Source organism: Aspergillus luchuensis, chromosome 6 (assembly GCF_016861625.1).
Source record: "Aspergillus luchuensis IFO 4308 DNA, chromosome 6, nearly complete sequence".
Taxonomy (NCBI): Eukaryota; Fungi; Ascomycota; class Eurotiomycetes; order Eurotiales; family Aspergillaceae; genus Aspergillus; species Aspergillus luchuensis.
The window spans coordinates 2901292-2916975 of NC_054854.1; the positions used below are offsets into that span (position 1 = coordinate 2901292).

The 15684-nt window shown below is 46.9% G+C and overlaps 7 protein-coding genes and 1 non-coding gene across 8 annotated transcripts; 2 read left to right on the plus strand and 6 right to left on the minus strand.

Annotated features, from left to right (window-relative positions):
* Nucleotides 1-160: 160 nt before the first annotated feature.
* Nucleotides 161-244, minus strand: AKAW2_t60025A. Its single transcript has one exon. It is a non-coding gene; the product is annotated as a tRNA-His (tRNA).
* Nucleotides 245-640: 396 nt separating this feature from the next.
* On the minus strand, nt 641-1846 carry AKAW2_60986A (DUF2985 domain-containing protein; the record flags this gene model as incomplete). Its single annotated transcript, XM_041693172.1, has 1 exon — nt 641-1846. One exon carries the CDS (start codon nt 1844-1846, stop codon nt 641-643), a length of 1206 nt encoding a protein of 401 aa, XP_041546484.1.
* A 1395-nt stretch (nt 1847-3241) lies between these two features.
* AKAW2_60987A (uncharacterized protein) lies at nt 3242-4321 on the minus strand (the record flags this gene model as incomplete). Its single annotated transcript, XM_041693173.1, has 1 exon — nt 3242-4321. One exon carries the CDS (start codon nt 4319-4321, stop codon nt 3242-3244), a length of 1080 nt encoding a protein of 359 aa, XP_041546485.1.
* A 260-nt stretch (nt 4322-4581) lies between these two features.
* On the plus strand, nt 4582-6167 carry AKAW2_60988S (uncharacterized protein; the record flags this gene model as incomplete). The annotated part of the gene is made up of 7 exons (XM_041693174.1): nt 4582-4710; nt 4764-4805; nt 4860-5116; nt 5168-5313; nt 5373-5581; nt 5635-5717; nt 5777-6167. The coding sequence occupies 7 exons, from the start codon at nt 4582-4584 to the stop codon at nt 6165-6167; spliced, it is 1257 nt and encodes a 418-aa protein (XP_041546486.1).
* Nucleotides 6168-6714: 547 nt separating this feature from the next.
* MDR1_4 (MFS transporter) lies at nt 6715-8659 on the minus strand (the record flags this gene model as incomplete). Its single annotated transcript, XM_041693175.1, has 8 exons — nt 6715-6756; nt 6812-7082; nt 7137-7332; nt 7383-7424; nt 7480-7811; nt 7864-7883; nt 7940-8206; nt 8273-8659. 8 exons carry the CDS (start codon nt 8657-8659, stop codon nt 6715-6717), a joined length of 1557 nt encoding a protein of 518 aa, XP_041546487.1.
* A 471-nt stretch (nt 8660-9130) lies between these two features.
* Nucleotides 9131-9895, plus strand: AKAW2_60990S (L-threonylcarbamoyladenylate synthase; the record flags this gene model as incomplete). The annotated part of the gene is made up of 1 exon (XM_041693176.1): nt 9131-9895. One exon carries the CDS (start codon nt 9131-9133, stop codon nt 9893-9895), a length of 765 nt encoding a protein of 254 aa, XP_041546488.1.
* A 205-nt stretch (nt 9896-10100) lies between these two features.
* Nucleotides 10101-11439, minus strand: AKAW2_60991A (Zn(II)2Cys6 transcription factor domain-containing protein; the record flags this gene model as incomplete). The annotated part of the gene is made up of 2 exons (XM_041693177.1): nt 10101-10646; nt 10711-11439. The coding sequence occupies 2 exons, from the start codon at nt 11437-11439 to the stop codon at nt 10101-10103; spliced, it is 1275 nt and encodes a 424-aa protein (XP_041546489.1).
* A 1548-nt stretch (nt 11440-12987) lies between these two features.
* On the minus strand, nt 12988-14015 carry AKAW2_60992A (uncharacterized protein; the record flags this gene model as incomplete). The annotated part of the gene is made up of 3 exons (XM_041693179.1): nt 12988-13206; nt 13285-13525; nt 13582-14015. The coding sequence occupies 3 exons, from the start codon at nt 14013-14015 to the stop codon at nt 12988-12990; spliced, it is 894 nt and encodes a 297-aa protein (XP_041546490.1).
* Nucleotides 14016-15684: the final 1669 nt, after the last annotated feature.

A 15684-nucleotide genomic window follows, 5' to 3' on the forward strand; every position in this document is an offset into this window, starting at 1 on the left:
TCACGGAAAACATTTCCGCTCGGATCGTTGGACCTAATCGGACAATAAGTTACTTGTGGGCTGTGTTTGTTAAATTTTACATTAAAAACAAAATATAGAGAGTGCGCGCAAACGGCATATAAGAATGCAAAAAGACAAATCAAGCACACACGCCAATTGATGGCGCTGCTGGGAATCGAACCCAGGTCGAAACGGCGCTGTGGAAAACCACAACGTTTCATGATGACCACTACACTACAGCACCTTGATCTGTGAGAGGCGGCCACTTTTCTTGCATTACCAGCCACTTCATACCCGCAACCATTGAGGTCTTATTAAATAGACAATTCCCTCTATGGTTATGAAGCTGAGAGAAGTGCGCGGAAAGAACAGCTTCTGATTCGCTTCCAAAGCAGCCCAATAATAGGGTACCCATAAGGCCTGGCCAGTGCCTCCCCTCCCTTGGGAATCACCATTGCTTGAATCACGCAAGAGATGTGAAGGAAAGGCCTGACATCTCTGTGTCTTCAGGAAGACTACATCCAGCGGCAGGTCTGTTACACCTGACAGAAGTTGACCTCGTCGTGATGTCTCAGAGTGAGCTTTGGTTGGTCTTTATGCCATGGTTTATCTGAAGATGCTAATAATTCGTATATCACGGTCAAATCGTATTAACTACCTGATATTGGTTTTCATGTATATCTTCTACAAGAGACCCTTCGATCCGTTTGACTTTTCGTCCCTCCCACCATGACATTACCCCAGCTAAAAGGGAGCTGAAACAACCCAGGCCAATGAAAAGACCGACTCCGTAGCTTGGGCGATTATGCCGGTTGTAGCACCACATAAATGCTGCCATGCCGACTTGGAACAGAGTGTTCAATAGCATGTTGATGATGACGAAGTCCATTTTCCATGCGCTGGTAGGCGGCGCAACCTTACCGGTCAGGGTCGTTTGCAAAGTCAATTCATCATCAGAGTCAGAAGGCTGCAATCTGAACCAGCTAGCGTTTCGCTTTGCAAGCTTCTCCATCGACTTTCTCGATTTTACGCCGTCGCACAGGCGCCATTGGAGTAGCCAATATGTATCGCGAATTCGCCATGGTGCTAGACCCCAGGAGGTCAAGCAGAACAAGCCATTCAGGATCTGGGAATCTATCTCAATCCAGACTTTTTTCTGCTCCTTGCTCATGGATCCCACATTCAATAGGAGAAAGAATAGCATAGCGCCCCAGGCAATAACGTTAAGGCCGTAAACAGTTATGAAGAAGCCCGTAGGTGTGCAGAGGAATTCCCACACCACAAGCGGAAATCTTTTGCATATGTCGCGCCATGCAATCGCTCCCTCAGAAAGATCTGAACAGTGGTCGCGATCGGGCTGAGTCCCAAGGGGGAGCACTGGGTCCTCTGCTTCCCAGGGGCCAGGACCGATAGCGGGGGCCGTCGCTCTTCGGGAAATAGGGCGGTCAATCGCAGGTTGAGTGTTGCTTCGACGTACAGTGCGAGCGTGAAAATCAAATGCCACCTCGTCCGATGATCTCAGATCGGCGAAATTTGGGGCGTGTGCGATAGCAGTCCCTGTGGCTTGCCAAACCCCCGCCGCAGGATTAAAATCAAGCAGCCTCGCGGCGGAAGATATTGAGGCGGAGCGCAGAGTGCGTCCTGCCTGAAACAAAGGCATCGTTGACTGGCCTTGCCTGTCCACTGCAGCCGAATAATCATCGGCCATTCTACCCAGTTTTGGTTGCTGGAAGAGTTGTGAATATGATGAGGTGGTCCTTTGGACAGAACCTAACAAGTTAGCATTTATAACATTCCACACAACACCCAATAAACCAAAGGCTGTGGTTAGACAGCGGGGGTTCATTCAAGGAGCAGAAGTGGCAATTCACTCAGCAATCGAGTATCACGGATACGGCAATCATACCCACCTACCATACAGGGTAGAGGGTAGATAAAGGGTTTTGTTATACGTACCCTTCAATGCGTTGTTCGTATATTCGTATCCTCTTAGATAACTAAATATAGACTAGCTCTAATTACCACGCTAGGCTATATTTGGTATAGCGCCATACAACAAGGGACTAAGTGGCCACTAGTGACGGAGGCCCACCGCGCGTTTCCTTAAGCCCCTCTCTCTACTTTTCTGCCTCTTTCAGATTTGCCCAGGAATCTTTTCCAAAGCTCTTTCTAAATTTTTTTTTTTTTTTTTTTTTTTTTTTTTTTTTAAAAAAAAAAAGCCCTATTCCCGGTAGATGCCTCCATATGTATTAATAAGGTATTAGTAAGATGAAATGTCTGGATGATCTCAGAGAGATGTTTTGGAGAAGAGCTTCTTCGAAAAATGTTAAAGGGGCTTTAGATGATTTTAGTAGAGGTAAAAAGAATCACAGTCACAGCTAAAGTTCGGCGGTCAACCTTGGCCGCTGCCGCTGTCTCATTCCTCGGGTCGTGGCTCTAGCGCAAGTAGTAGACCTCGGCCTACACCATGCAAGCAAGAGTGGACTGACACATTAGTGAGATGAGACCAGGGAAGCTCAAAATAATATAATGCCATAGAAATGGCAAAAACATACAACAGAAGGGATTCGCTGGTGGTCACCCACCCAACTACTAACCTCCCGGCGTGTGGCTTAAGTACGGCTGAGCGGACGGGAAGCCCTGTTTTCCACACCCTGTGGTCGTATGTACTTTTTCAAAGCTCAACTAAGATAACATAGCCTGTAAGGAATAAACACCGAATACTTGTTTTTCCTGGTGGTTACACTTTTAGGAAAGGAATGAGTATGTGTGATCACGTATTGGTGTGAGGCATGATCAGAGTATAGTATGCCAAATCCCTCCATACAGGCTGGTCATCATCTTTCGCATAAGTAATGATTTACTAGCAAAAGAGGTTATGTTGGCCCTTTGCGGGAAGCAGGGACATGTATATATATTCGACAATATATCCACGGGTCCCTTCTCGAAACCACCCACTTTAGTAATGGTGGCGATCCCATCAGGACAGTAACCCCGCGTGTGCATGTTTCAAGGGGGCATTTGACAGGAAGTTGTTCTCTTGGCAATCACTGTCCTGTTCATACTCGTCAGTAACACCATTGCAGCTGAACCACACGGTCGCCTGCCATTGAGACATTGAGACTTATGCCCGCAGTCTTTATGAGCAAATTCCAAAAGGCTCATTGGTGATTACAATAGCCAATTATGCACATGAAATAGTGCTTCTCAGCTACTGTTCTTTTTCATGCGATATGTTCCCCTAAGGGATATTAGACTGTACCCAAATCTGAACAGTTGGAACGTGATTTCGCCTTCCGGTTAGTGGCTGCCGTGCACCAGATTTATCCGTAGCCCTTGCTTGAATGTGATGTCTCCCGGTTCGGTGAACTTCCACTCGAAAGGAGAATATCTGCCACTCAAACTGCTTCCGAGGTGACACAATTGCCTCATCCCAACTGTCCCCATCGAGACTGACTTCAACCCTCACAATCTCGTCTGCCCCCCATGCGCGCCCCCAGCCTTCAACGTACCCAAGACCGACAATTACATCGTCCGGACGAGGGCGGACAATCATCGCATTTGGCTCAACCTTCCAAACGGGCCTTTTCCGGACGCCTTCGGAGTCCGTTGGATCAAGCTCATTATAAAAGACAGTAGTAAATGGCCCCTTTGATCTTGTTGCCTGCACTGATAATCGACACAACCACTTGGTGGAATTCGTCCCAAACCATCCTGGAACAACTAACCTCACTGGTCCACCGCGCTCCTTGTTTAACGGTTGGCCATTCATTTCGTAAGCAACAAGAACTTCGCATGATAAAGCTTTCTTGATGGGTAAGTCCTTTTGGTACCTTTCGGCTGAGACGCCGGCAAATTCACCCGAGTCCAGCCCATCGGACCAAACAAACAGTCCTCGCTCAAGATCTGGCCGAGCAATGGACAGCAGATAATGCAGCGGGACGCCCGTCCATTTGACATTGCCAATGCGCCAAACATTCTTTGTGGGAGGATTTATGGGGCTGCCGTAGCATTCATGGAAAGAGGTGACTGTCTCGGACGGCATCTTTCGTAATTGATCGAGATTGATGGAAAAAGGGCGCTCAACAAGCCCGTCTACGATGAGCTTCCAGCGCCCGGTATCCACGACGGCGGCTCCCATGTGAATAGTCTGGAATAACTTTGATTCCGGTGTCAGATCCTCATTAAGTTCGTGGGGTGCAGGGGGATGCCGTATGAAGAAGCCTTTGGGGTGAATGTTGGTGACAGACTTGCGCTCCGAATCGAGAATGAGCCCCCTGCGGTCAACGAAGTCGACAGCAGGTAGGTTGTCATCGGCCATCACTTCGTATATTTTTAGGAAACTAAAACATGCGCTTCTAGAAAAGAGAGAAGATATGATCAAGTTCAAGGGAGAATAATGTCGATGATCTTCCCGTTCCACCCGCAATAGCCGCAAAGATGCAGATGCGCCTTCCCGAAACATGCCCCACGTGGCGTCATGTGAAGAATGTACGTCCTATATTGAGTTGGGGCTTTGTAACATCGTATGTCTTGTACTTTGCACCTTTCCCTAGGGCTCTCTATTGCACAGAACACATCATGGAAATTACTTCAGCAAGAGGTAGGGCGCTCGCAGCCCAGAAACCGGCCTTCCTGGACGTTTTGGGGGATCTCTGGGATGCGCAGTCCAATCCCGAAGGTATAGTCAATCTGGGTCTGGCCGAGAATGTAGGACGAAATTGCACGGTCTTCTTTATGGTCTCATCACTAATATTGCTCAGACCCTCATGCATGCAGAGATGATGGAATTTGTCAACAGCAATGTAATGATTATTTCCACTTCTTCTTTCCCCAATACCTCATACTAACGGTCACAGGCCCAATTTGACGCACACGTATTAACCTACGGGGACGGGTTTAGTGGCTCACATCGGCTTAAAAATGCCATCTGCCAATTCTTGAACCGTTATTTCAACCCCCAAACTGCACTTTATCCGTGCGACATTGCCGTCACGTCAGGTGTCAGCAACGCACTCGAGTGCTGTGCCTGGGCTTTAGCCGATGCTGGTGACTACATCCTTGTCGGACGCCCCTACTTCAATGCTTTCAAGACTATATTTGGAACGCGACCACAGTAAGGGATGTCATCATAATTTCTTCATGGTTAAGGCGCTGATTGTTACAGGATCGGATTAATTGAAGTCGCCTTCGGCACAACCGACCCGTTCAGCATCGCCGCTATTAACGAGTATGAGCGGACTTGGGCAGAGGCGAAAAGGAAAGGCCTACAGGTCAAGGCTTTACTGCTGTGCTCGCCACATAATCCTCTTGGTAGGTTCCAGTGTCATTCAAGCGAAATAGGAGTTACAATTCATTGAACCACTTCCAAGGACGCTGCTACTCCGACGATGCCTTGAAGGAGTATATGAAGTTTTGTTCCAGAAACGGACTTCATTTGATCAGCGACGAAATCTACGCGCAGTCTGTCTGGGAAAATCCGCGCCTTCCTGATGCGCCCACTTTCAAGTCGATATTATCATTTAAGATAGAGGAGTTCATGGATCCAAGAATGGTGCATGTTGTTTGGGGGTTAAGCAAAGTTTGACATCTCTTCAGTGATCCCTGTGAGCAATAGTGTCTAATACTGAGCAGGATTATGGTTCAACGGGCTTACGAATCGGATGCCTAATCAGCAAATACAACAGAAAGCTTTTGGACGCAGTAGAAGGGATATCGTAGGGATCTCACAATATGCCTCCTATTGGGACAAATGCTAACCGTTCTTTTTATGTAGACTTTATAATTTCCCGTCCAGCGTTGCAGACCGTATCGCCTCATCATTACTTACAGATGACAGGTTCTTGGAGGAATACACCTCGACCAACAGGAGTCGGCTTGCAGAAAGCTATCAATTTGCGACAAGGTTTCTCCAGGCCCATAATATTCCCTACGTGGAGTGCAACGCTGCCTTTTTTATATGGTTGAACCTGGGGGCTCTGATGAAAAGCCGAACAGCCACTGATCAGGACATCCTTGCTAGGCTTAGACAAGAAAAGGTGTACATCGCGCCGGGAACTATTTATGCTGCAGAAGAAACAGGGTGGTTTCGCATGGTGTTTGCGCATCCACCACACGTCTTGAAAGAAGGTCTAAGTAGGATGATTCGCGCTGTCCGGTCGGATTGACATGAGCGGGTGTAGAGAAGAGAGTCGTACATTCAGAAGGGCTTCGCACATTGACTCTTAACTAGCTAGCTAAAAGGCCTGTCTTACTCACAAGATGTGGCAGAGGGCAATAATTGTTGGATGATATAGATTTGTATTTAGCTAACCATCGACTATCAATGATGAATTGTCTGAATATTTCGCTAGATCTCCATCCAATAATTGTGGTGGATAAGTCGACTTCAATACACAATATGCAATTGTAGCATGGAAACCACGAACATTTTGTATTACAAAGTTATATCAGAAAACTGAATATAGGAATCAGAGAAAGTGGGAAAGGATATTCTATAACCGTCAAGAAATTTGGCCGAGCCATGGTGGCCGTACCCAGGCTGTGGGCCGATGGGGTCTCGGTCAGTCCTGTGCCAGTGATTGGAACAAAGCAGAAGCCGACAACCAGAGAATTATTTCTATTCCTGGTCGTAAAACGGGCAAAAAGCCATTCTGCCCATATCACAGCAGCCCGTACAGCAGCCCGAAGAAGGATTTGGATCCCCAGGAATAACTAGTTGGCGTACTTGCTCCACGAGCGCAGACGCTTTCCATACTATCGAAGAATTAGCTAGATCTCCATATTCTTTGTAGCCATGAAGGTATCTTACCCGCTCCAGAATAAAAGGTAAGGGAAGCATTGCAACAGAAATAAAGCCCAACGTGCTCGACGACCATCCAATGCCGAGCGACTTCAGCATCTGCGGAGCAGCCAAAGGTAATGCACCGCCGAATGAGCTTCGGAAGAAGGTATTCCCAGCAAACACACTTGCTATATATCTTGGATAGGACTCTCCGAGGTAATTTAGTACAGATTGGAATGTGAGATAGAAGCCTGGTGCAAAGAAAGCAGTCCCAATGATAGGAACGATCCAATGTACGCTAAACCTGTGTTAATGCTGGGTTGTGCATATTAAACGGCATTCATGCGCTTACCCCTCTCGAGATGTCCAGGCAAAAATGAAGAGGCAGATCGGAATGCACACTGCTCCGATTTGACCGGGGACTAGACGCGCTTCAGGTTCGACAATGATGTCCGAATTTGCGACCCGTGGCTGGTATGAAAAGTATAACCATAGGACGTATACAATGACGGAAAGTGCGGCACCCACAAGGATACCGAAGAATGCAACTTAAATACAGATTAGATTAGTTTCAAAGATAGTTTGGTTAGCGACTTACGGCCTTGTTGAATATCATTGAAATGGTAGATTCCATCGAACACTATGGCCAGTGAGTAATTTGTGGGCAAGGTACGGCCAGAATTGGGTTGACTCACCGAATGGAAAGAACTCAAACCATAGGTACAGTATGCCATAGATGAGCATTGTATGCATGTTGACAAATAGGATCACTGGGTCCGTGCAAGAGAGTTTAAAGTCATCCACTGTTTGTCTAGCAATGCGCACGGCAAGGGATGCGCCTGGTGTATCTAATTCGGCTTGACTTTGATATGCAGGGTCTCCCGTCTGTCTGCGTAGTCTTTGTGCCCGGCGTAGAAGGATATTGGTGCTCAATGTCTCGGGCAATAAGAAGAATATGAACACTGTCGTAAAGGCTGTGACGCCTGAGAGAAGCCACAGAGTCGCAGTCCATGTTTGCCAGCGCTCTCTATATTATCCATTAGCATCGACATTGCCGGATTGGAGGGATCAACTCTTACATTACCAGAGTCCCGAGTATCTATAGTGACCTAGTTAGCTCATATACACTAAGTAGCTCGACAGAAAATGACATACCGGCCCTAAAATCGGCCCGCAGACTCCACTGACCGCGTACAGGGCAATCGCATACGGGCACTGGTTAGGCTTGAAGACCTCCATCAGTGTAGCGCCTCCCACACTAATAGGTGCACTTCCGACTAGACCCCCAAAAAAGCGCAGGACTAGTATGGTTTGCAGGTTCTTGGCCAGGGCAGTCCCTATATTAAACAGGCAAAATGCAAAAGAGCCGAGAACATATACCGGAGTGCGTCCAATCGAGGGTAAGTTGGACAGAGGAGAAAGCTGGAAGCATTCCGTCATTAGCAAACAAGATAAAGATCATATGTGAATAGGAAAAAGTCGACGCACAATGAGAGGCCCAATGCCATATGCTATAACGAAAAGGGAGAGTCCCAATGTTCCTTCGGCAGTTGTCGCACCTAAATCCTTCTCGAATAAGGGAATACTCGGCGTGAAGATTGCTGATGCCGCGTAGAAACTGAAGTTCAATAACATCACATCGATCATGGCAACTGTCTTCGCCAACATTGGCCAATTCCTGGGAATGTCTGGATCATCGGGTCCGCTAAAATCCACAAGGATAAAGTCAAGAGCACCTGGAGATGTAGGCGACGGACTTTCGCTCGTGGTCACTTCACTTTTCGATTTTGCGTGGTCAGGGGCCCGAAAAAGGTTGCCGTTGGAGAGGTAGTTGAGAATTCGGCCAAAAGCACTTTCTCGCAGTAAGACATCCATGCTGGAGGACACAGCACTCATGTAATAGTTGATATGTAGTATACTGTAACTTCGGATGTAAAATATAATAGAAAGTTATTTTATAAAAACGAGCGACAGATAGAAAGCAAGCTCTACATGCTCTATAAACCATTCCATGAAGACCTATATATGGATGAGATACCTACTGCAACTCCGAAAGCAAAGTAAATCTGTTATCGGAATTCCGAGTGTGGATATGAAATTAACTTTGTATCCTAAAGAGATCTCTTCCGTGGTACAACTCCGAACGGCGTTGCTCCGAGGAAACCGCGGTATCTCCGCGTCATAATGACAGGATCGCGTTTACTCGCATCGCTTGATATATTATGTTCATCCTTACTTCTAAAGTCTGTGACCACACTTCTATGCATCGGGCGTACGTCCCTTTTCATCCTTCGACACCGGCCCTGTATCTGAACTCCAACACAACAGTACTACAATATTCCGTGCATGGCTCCCCGGTTCATACCCGAGAAGGGCACTGCGCCCAATGTCCCTCGCGATGCTAAACTGACCCACGACACTCTAAAGAGCGGTGGGGTCGTCATCATTCCAACAGATGTCGGCTACGCGCTCTTGACGAGTACGCAGGCTGGAGTCCAGCGTATATTCTCAGCCAAGGATCGTCGAGAGGGTCACAACATCGGCATAATCGGGACATACAAGCAACATCGAGAAATCCACTTGCTTTCGGAGGCCAAGTTTGAAATGACACGGGTTTTGACAGATGATATGGCGATGATTGTCGGGATTATTGCTAAATACGATACCGAAAACCTTCACCCGCGTTTGGCAGCTCTCGAACCGGCGACTCTATCACAAGTCACAAAGGGTGATACGGTCAGCATAGCAGTTCCTGAAGGTCCATTTCTGCGAGAGCTCGGTCGCCTTTGTGATGATGACCCGACGGGTATGTTGACCTTCGGGACTTCTGCCAATTTATCAGGCCAAGGACAGAGATTTCGGGTTGAGGATATTGAGCCCAAGGTGATCAATGCGGTAGACTTGGTGGTGGATTATGGTCTACAGAAATGGCAAGTGTACAAGCGCGGTGGCATGAACTTCGATGCGGAGAATATGAAGGTGCTGCGGAAAGGAGCCGGATATGAAGTCTTTCGTGACCGGATGTTGAGATGGTTCCCTCGTTTGTTGGAGGAAGCCGGTGTGACTATGGAGGAGGATCCAGAGTATCAAGCCAGAGACCCGGAGGCTTGAGGATATCAGCTTTTCTCGGATTGACCTTGCAAAAACGTCGCATGCTTGGTGCTTTGGTCTAGGAGAATCATCGCGTCGAATGTATATCCATAACTCTCTATTTGGAATCACAAAACCTACACTATACACCATAAAATATAGAAGAAATGAGCGCACAAGTAATTTAAATAGCATGCAATTCACAACTGGAGTCGCATATCCTTGATTAGGACCCATGGATATGGGCACAAACACTGTACATCATCATGCCGAACTCATCAACTGTTTGAACCCAGCGTTCGATCCTTCTCCTCCGTTCCGGCTCCTCCTTCTCCGGAGATGGCCATAATTCAGATATTTCCAAGCTTCCATCTTGCCAATCTAATAGGTATCTATCGTACTCCTTATTCCACGTTTCTCGGTCAGCTGCTTCCCATAGTGTCTTATTACCCGGCGCATATACGCCTCTCAGCTCCTCTGCGACGAAATTAGGTAGCATACGGTCAGCGTTATAGATATTGCTAAAGAGGTAGAGAGTGAAAATTGCACGGCGTTTTGTGGCTGCGACAATCCAGGATTCCCATGTCGGTCTGGTCCGTGCTAACTCAGCATCACAGAAGAGGCCGTTTCGAGCGGTCTGAGATGCCATATCCATGAGGGTTATCATGATCGTGTCTGTGAAATTACCTTGAGGGCCAAAGTAGATCAAGACTGAGTAGATGAGGTAGGCTTGAAAGCTAGAGAGGAGCTCGTAGTCATGTTGATTCGGACTCTTTAATCTTGTTACCACCTTTGCTTCATAACTTTATCTCATGTGCAATTAAGGATATGCATACCTCACTGGCAAGTCTTGCCATCTCCCCTGCGACTGTATTCATGACTATCTCCTCGCTCCCCGGGACTGCCTGTTCCCACATACGTACCAGACTGTAGCAGTTCGCCAGTGCTCGAGGCGTCTTATTCTCCCTGACCTGGACATGGTGAATAATAGGAGGGGGTCGTCCATCTCTCAACATATATCGTGGATATGTCTTCAAGATCCTTGCAAGAAATTGTAGGGTATAAGGATGGCAGACTTTCGGAGTTTCACTTCGTCCGTGCGCAGGCAGGAAAAACGGCCTAAGCCACCGGTCGCGAATATCCTCTGCAATAGAGCTCGGGGTCAAATGGATCGCTTCGAAGTTCAGTTCTTTTTCTTTCGACGTTGCATCGACGGGAGGCTCCTGAGACTGCTGGGTTGGCGGGTCCCATATGATATTGTTGGCAGAAGGACTGGGAGTATATGACAAAGACGGTGGCGTCTGCAACACTCTTGAACTGAATTCTGGGATTGAAGGCGAAGGTACACTTTGACTCTCTAACGAACCGGCTTCTCCACTATGTCCTTCTTGTAGGCGAGAGGAATTTCGCTGCCCCGAAGCCAGAGACGTCGTACCATAATCGCAGTTTCGGCCAGTCACCTTGCATCGAGAGCATGCGGGTCGATCTAGAGTGCACCGTACCTTGGACTTAATGCAGTTACTACATGCTTTTCTTCGAGGGGGGCGACTCTGGCTTTTAGCCATATCTGGTTTTGATGTCACTCGCACTCTGTAATATTAGAGAAGAAGATCTCAATAATCATGAAAAGAGATGTAGTGACCAGTTATTGGAGAGCAAACTCGATGTTCCCTTTCTCCGACCGCAACCCTCGGGTCATAGTAATGCCGCTCGGAAATGTACCACAGAAGAGGATTAGTTGAAATACAAAGTTAATTTTTCGGCCATGCTCGGAATTCCGATGGAAGGTTATTCTGCTCTCGGAGTTGCAGTAGATAGTGGCTCTTGTTAGAAGTGGCTGTGTATGGGGTGGGAATAGCACCAAAGTTCAAGTCATGAAGTCTGAATTTTATTTTCCTTACTTCATATAGTAACAAGAGAACTTCATTTTTCAGTTGTCGCATTAAGCTTACCAACCTATTCACAATCTGTGTTCCACTAGATCCTCTTATTAATGATATGAGATTATAGAAAATGTAGACTTATCCTTCACTGGCCAGGGAATTATTTTATAAATTAAATATTACACAGTAATTTAAGAGAGAAAACTATCTAATGATTTAATTGTACTTCCTGATTTCCGGCCAAGAATTCCTAAGATGCAGGGCCGCCTTCTTATCATCTTTCTTTGATACTTTTCAATTTGTTGCCTTTTTCGATTTCCTTCTGAGCGGAACCTCTGCAACAAATATCCACTATTTATCTATTACTACATATTCTGCGCTATATTGAAATCTAGGAAGCTTTAGTGACCGGAAATCCAGGTCTGCCTGTTCCGACAAGAGCAAGTCTTATGCTATCATTACAGATTCCATAAATAGCACTGCACTCCAAACTTGATACTCACGTGACATATCAGACTTGATGTTACTGATCAAAAGGTTGGCAGACTAGGTCTAGCAATTACGACGCAGTCTAAGGATCACAATTGTTGGCTAATAGAAAGCCGTCCCGGTTCCTACTTACGAGTTACAGAACCCTGCCTCCCGCGTAGCATTTATTACGGTGTGGCGGAGAAACATCGGGATCGAATATTCACAATCTGTAACAAGAGACCCAAGTGCTGGTCAACAGCCCCAAAGGCATGGAACAACGAGCTGTTATTGTCATAGTAAGCGACTAGTACAGTCGAGTCAGCTCACCAAGAATAATCAGCCCGCTCGAATTTATACTAACAAACCTCCAGCCTCTATTTCTGGTTTATCAAAGCCAGTGCGCACCTAACAATTTCAGGTATCGCAGCACTACATCTAGGTCACAGGAAGGGACTTCGTCATTTCACTATGCATTGGCATCGTAAGAAAGAACTTCACTGAGGGCAACTTATCTTATAGTCTCAAGTGTGCTTTTCATTTTTCTAATCTTATTTTTATTATTTTTGGTTTATTTCGATATCTCTTCTACAGCTCGTAAAAGATGAAACTAGAGGGAATGGCGTAACGCCCAAAGGAGATTCCCAGGCAGGGTATTCTGGAAGTCATCGAGGCAGACGAAGACATTCGATGTTGTTAAATGTCAAGCATAATAGTATTAGAGTAAGTATCTCCGGTTTGCCAAGGAAATACCACAATGCTCTAAGAAGTCCCGTCAGGCCCAACTGGAAACTTGGTTGTATCTGTTGATGAAGGTCCAGCAGCCTGATAGCGCGTAAACAGGGCCAGAGAATCATTCCATCCCTCCCCTTCAACTTCGAATGGACATAGAGGCGACATCTTGATAACGAGTCTGTTCCCCAGGCAATGTGCGAATAGAATGCGGCCACGGCGGTTTCTCATGAACGAAAACAGCATAACCTAGGTGATGAGAAGCAAGAAGGGTTAACATATATAGAAGCGTGAAAAAGCTTCCCATAAGAAATGGAGATGACATACAGGAACGACAGCATGCTTTCTGAAGTCTTTGTTCTCCAGTCGACTGATCATTACAAGAATGATAACCATGATCTCTTCCCTTAAGACCATTCCATCGATGCCATCAACGCCATGGAACATCGAGGCCTTGACGTGTGGGTGTTTATTGCCGCGCAATGTCCAGTAACAGTATGGGCCCCATTGGTAGCTTTCCCTCTGTATGTACCACGGCTGTGGAATTGGGGGCTCATCGGGAATCCCGCTGTTCACGCATAAAGTGAGTCAGGCTCGCAGCATGGTTGCAGAAAATGCACGTACATATGGTGTCTCCATCCAGTCACCGACTTCAAGGCTAGCATATCACCCTGAGTGCCTTTGCGGGGTGCAATGTCCACTTCTGTAAGCAAACGAGAACACATTGTTTCCGCCCATTCCCCACCGCTACCCCATGGTCTGGACAATCTGTAACCTATCGGACATCCATTTAGGAGAACATTCTCATCACATGAAATCCTCTCATTTCCTTCCACGGGCGCAAGATTTCTTTCGTAACGTCGTAGATCCCCCTCCTTCCACGGAATGAAGTAACGCACGTTCAGCCCTGAGGTAACAGACTGGTGATCAAGGCTTACAAGTGACAGCGGCAGACGAGCGAGTACTTCGGTTGGAACAGTGCCAGTTTTAGCGTTCCAGAGGATGGAGCAGGTCTGTTCCAGCGTTTCTAAAGCTTCTTCAGCCTTGTCGTTGTCCATGATGGAAAGCCTTCTCATACTCCCCACGATTCGACCCCAGGTTCGTTTAATGGACATAGTAAGAGTGCGAGCTTTCAGCGAAAGGCGGAAAAGTTAGAGAGCTGAATGGCAAATGACCGCGTCAGAATCCTGTCATCAGCGGAACATACTAACACTGTCACCAAAGTGTGTATAGCCCGCTAGTCCGTTTTCGGACAGGACCCTTGAAAGTGAATGCCTGGTAATGATCTGAATACAGCCAACATGCTGAATAATTCTCATTGTACTCTATGATGATACATGCGCATCTGACATGAATGATCTGGCGTCGCGTAACAGAAAAGATCATATACGGGCAGTTACTCCAAGTTATTACGAACCTGCCACTAAAATCACCGCAAAATGACCCGAGCCGATCGCCCAGCCTAGTGGACTTGCTTTCGAAGTCAGGGACAGATTGATCTCCGATGGACCGTTCTGGTGCAGCAGGCGAAAGATTCAATTGGCAGTCATAACATGTCCATTATACTCACCTGCATGATCGCTTTCCGAGGACGATTATAAAGCGGAAATTTACTCGCTACACCTTCACGGATTCCCAACGTATCTCACTCTTTGCCTGTCAGATAGGCCTGTCATGTGAGTAGTATCTTTCTAGATCAGGTGGGACAATAAGGAAATCACATCCAGGCAGTCCGATGTATACCCGGATAAATTAATTAGCTTGGCAGAGCCTGAAGCTTATCAGTAAAAGGTGGAGCTCTGAGTGAGAAGTGGATATGCACTCCGTATCCGTAATTCCGTACCTATCTTCAGAGGATTAGTGTTTCGGGTTGAAAGTTCTAACCAGTAGCTACATCTTGGCCGATACCCTTTTGGGAAAGCTGTGCGCACTGTAAGCCCCAGGCCCACTGATAAAACCCTTGATGTTTGCGATCGTCTCATAGCTGACAGTGATCGCCTATAATTGACCGATCCTAACTTGGACCCTGTCGCTAGAAGTGTTTGACTAGTTTAGACTGTTTGTATTATTGACCACGTCTATGGCCGTCTACTTTGCTGATTTTTACTCCCCATGCAGGTTGGCCCTCGACTTCTTTTTACCCAATAGTAACGTTACGTATACACACAGGCCTGTTTGACGCTGTAATCGCTCGTATGGAAGTAAGCATCGAACCTTTTTTTATCAAGAAGTGGCATCGCCGTGAACACAGCGAGATTAGCTTCTTCTATCTTCCGAAGGCAGGGTATGCGGTGGCAGCACCAGTAGCACCGCTGGCTTGAAATCTGAGACATACTCGGAGCGAATTGGTCTTAGCGCGTGACTTAGATCCTACTTCCGCCTCCTACGCATTGCCCACTTACGATTGTGGCGCTTCAGGGACATGAAAGTGTTCCACTTCGTTGCAACGCCTGTCACCAATGAATCCTTAGCGGAAGAAACACCCCCACTATAACCAGCCCTATTCTATGTTTGTCGGCTGTCCAACTGCCGAAGAAGAGTGAGCCTGATCATGCCCTTTCAAGGTACAAAAGGATGTATTTCTACAATATCATGGCTCAGAGCGTACTTATTTTGAAACTCACTTCCGCAGGCACAACCGTAGGCAGCAGAGCTCTATCCACAGTACTATCCAGCTATGTTGGCCCACTCTGAGATTTGTGGTGACATGGGCAATCCCACCGCCTA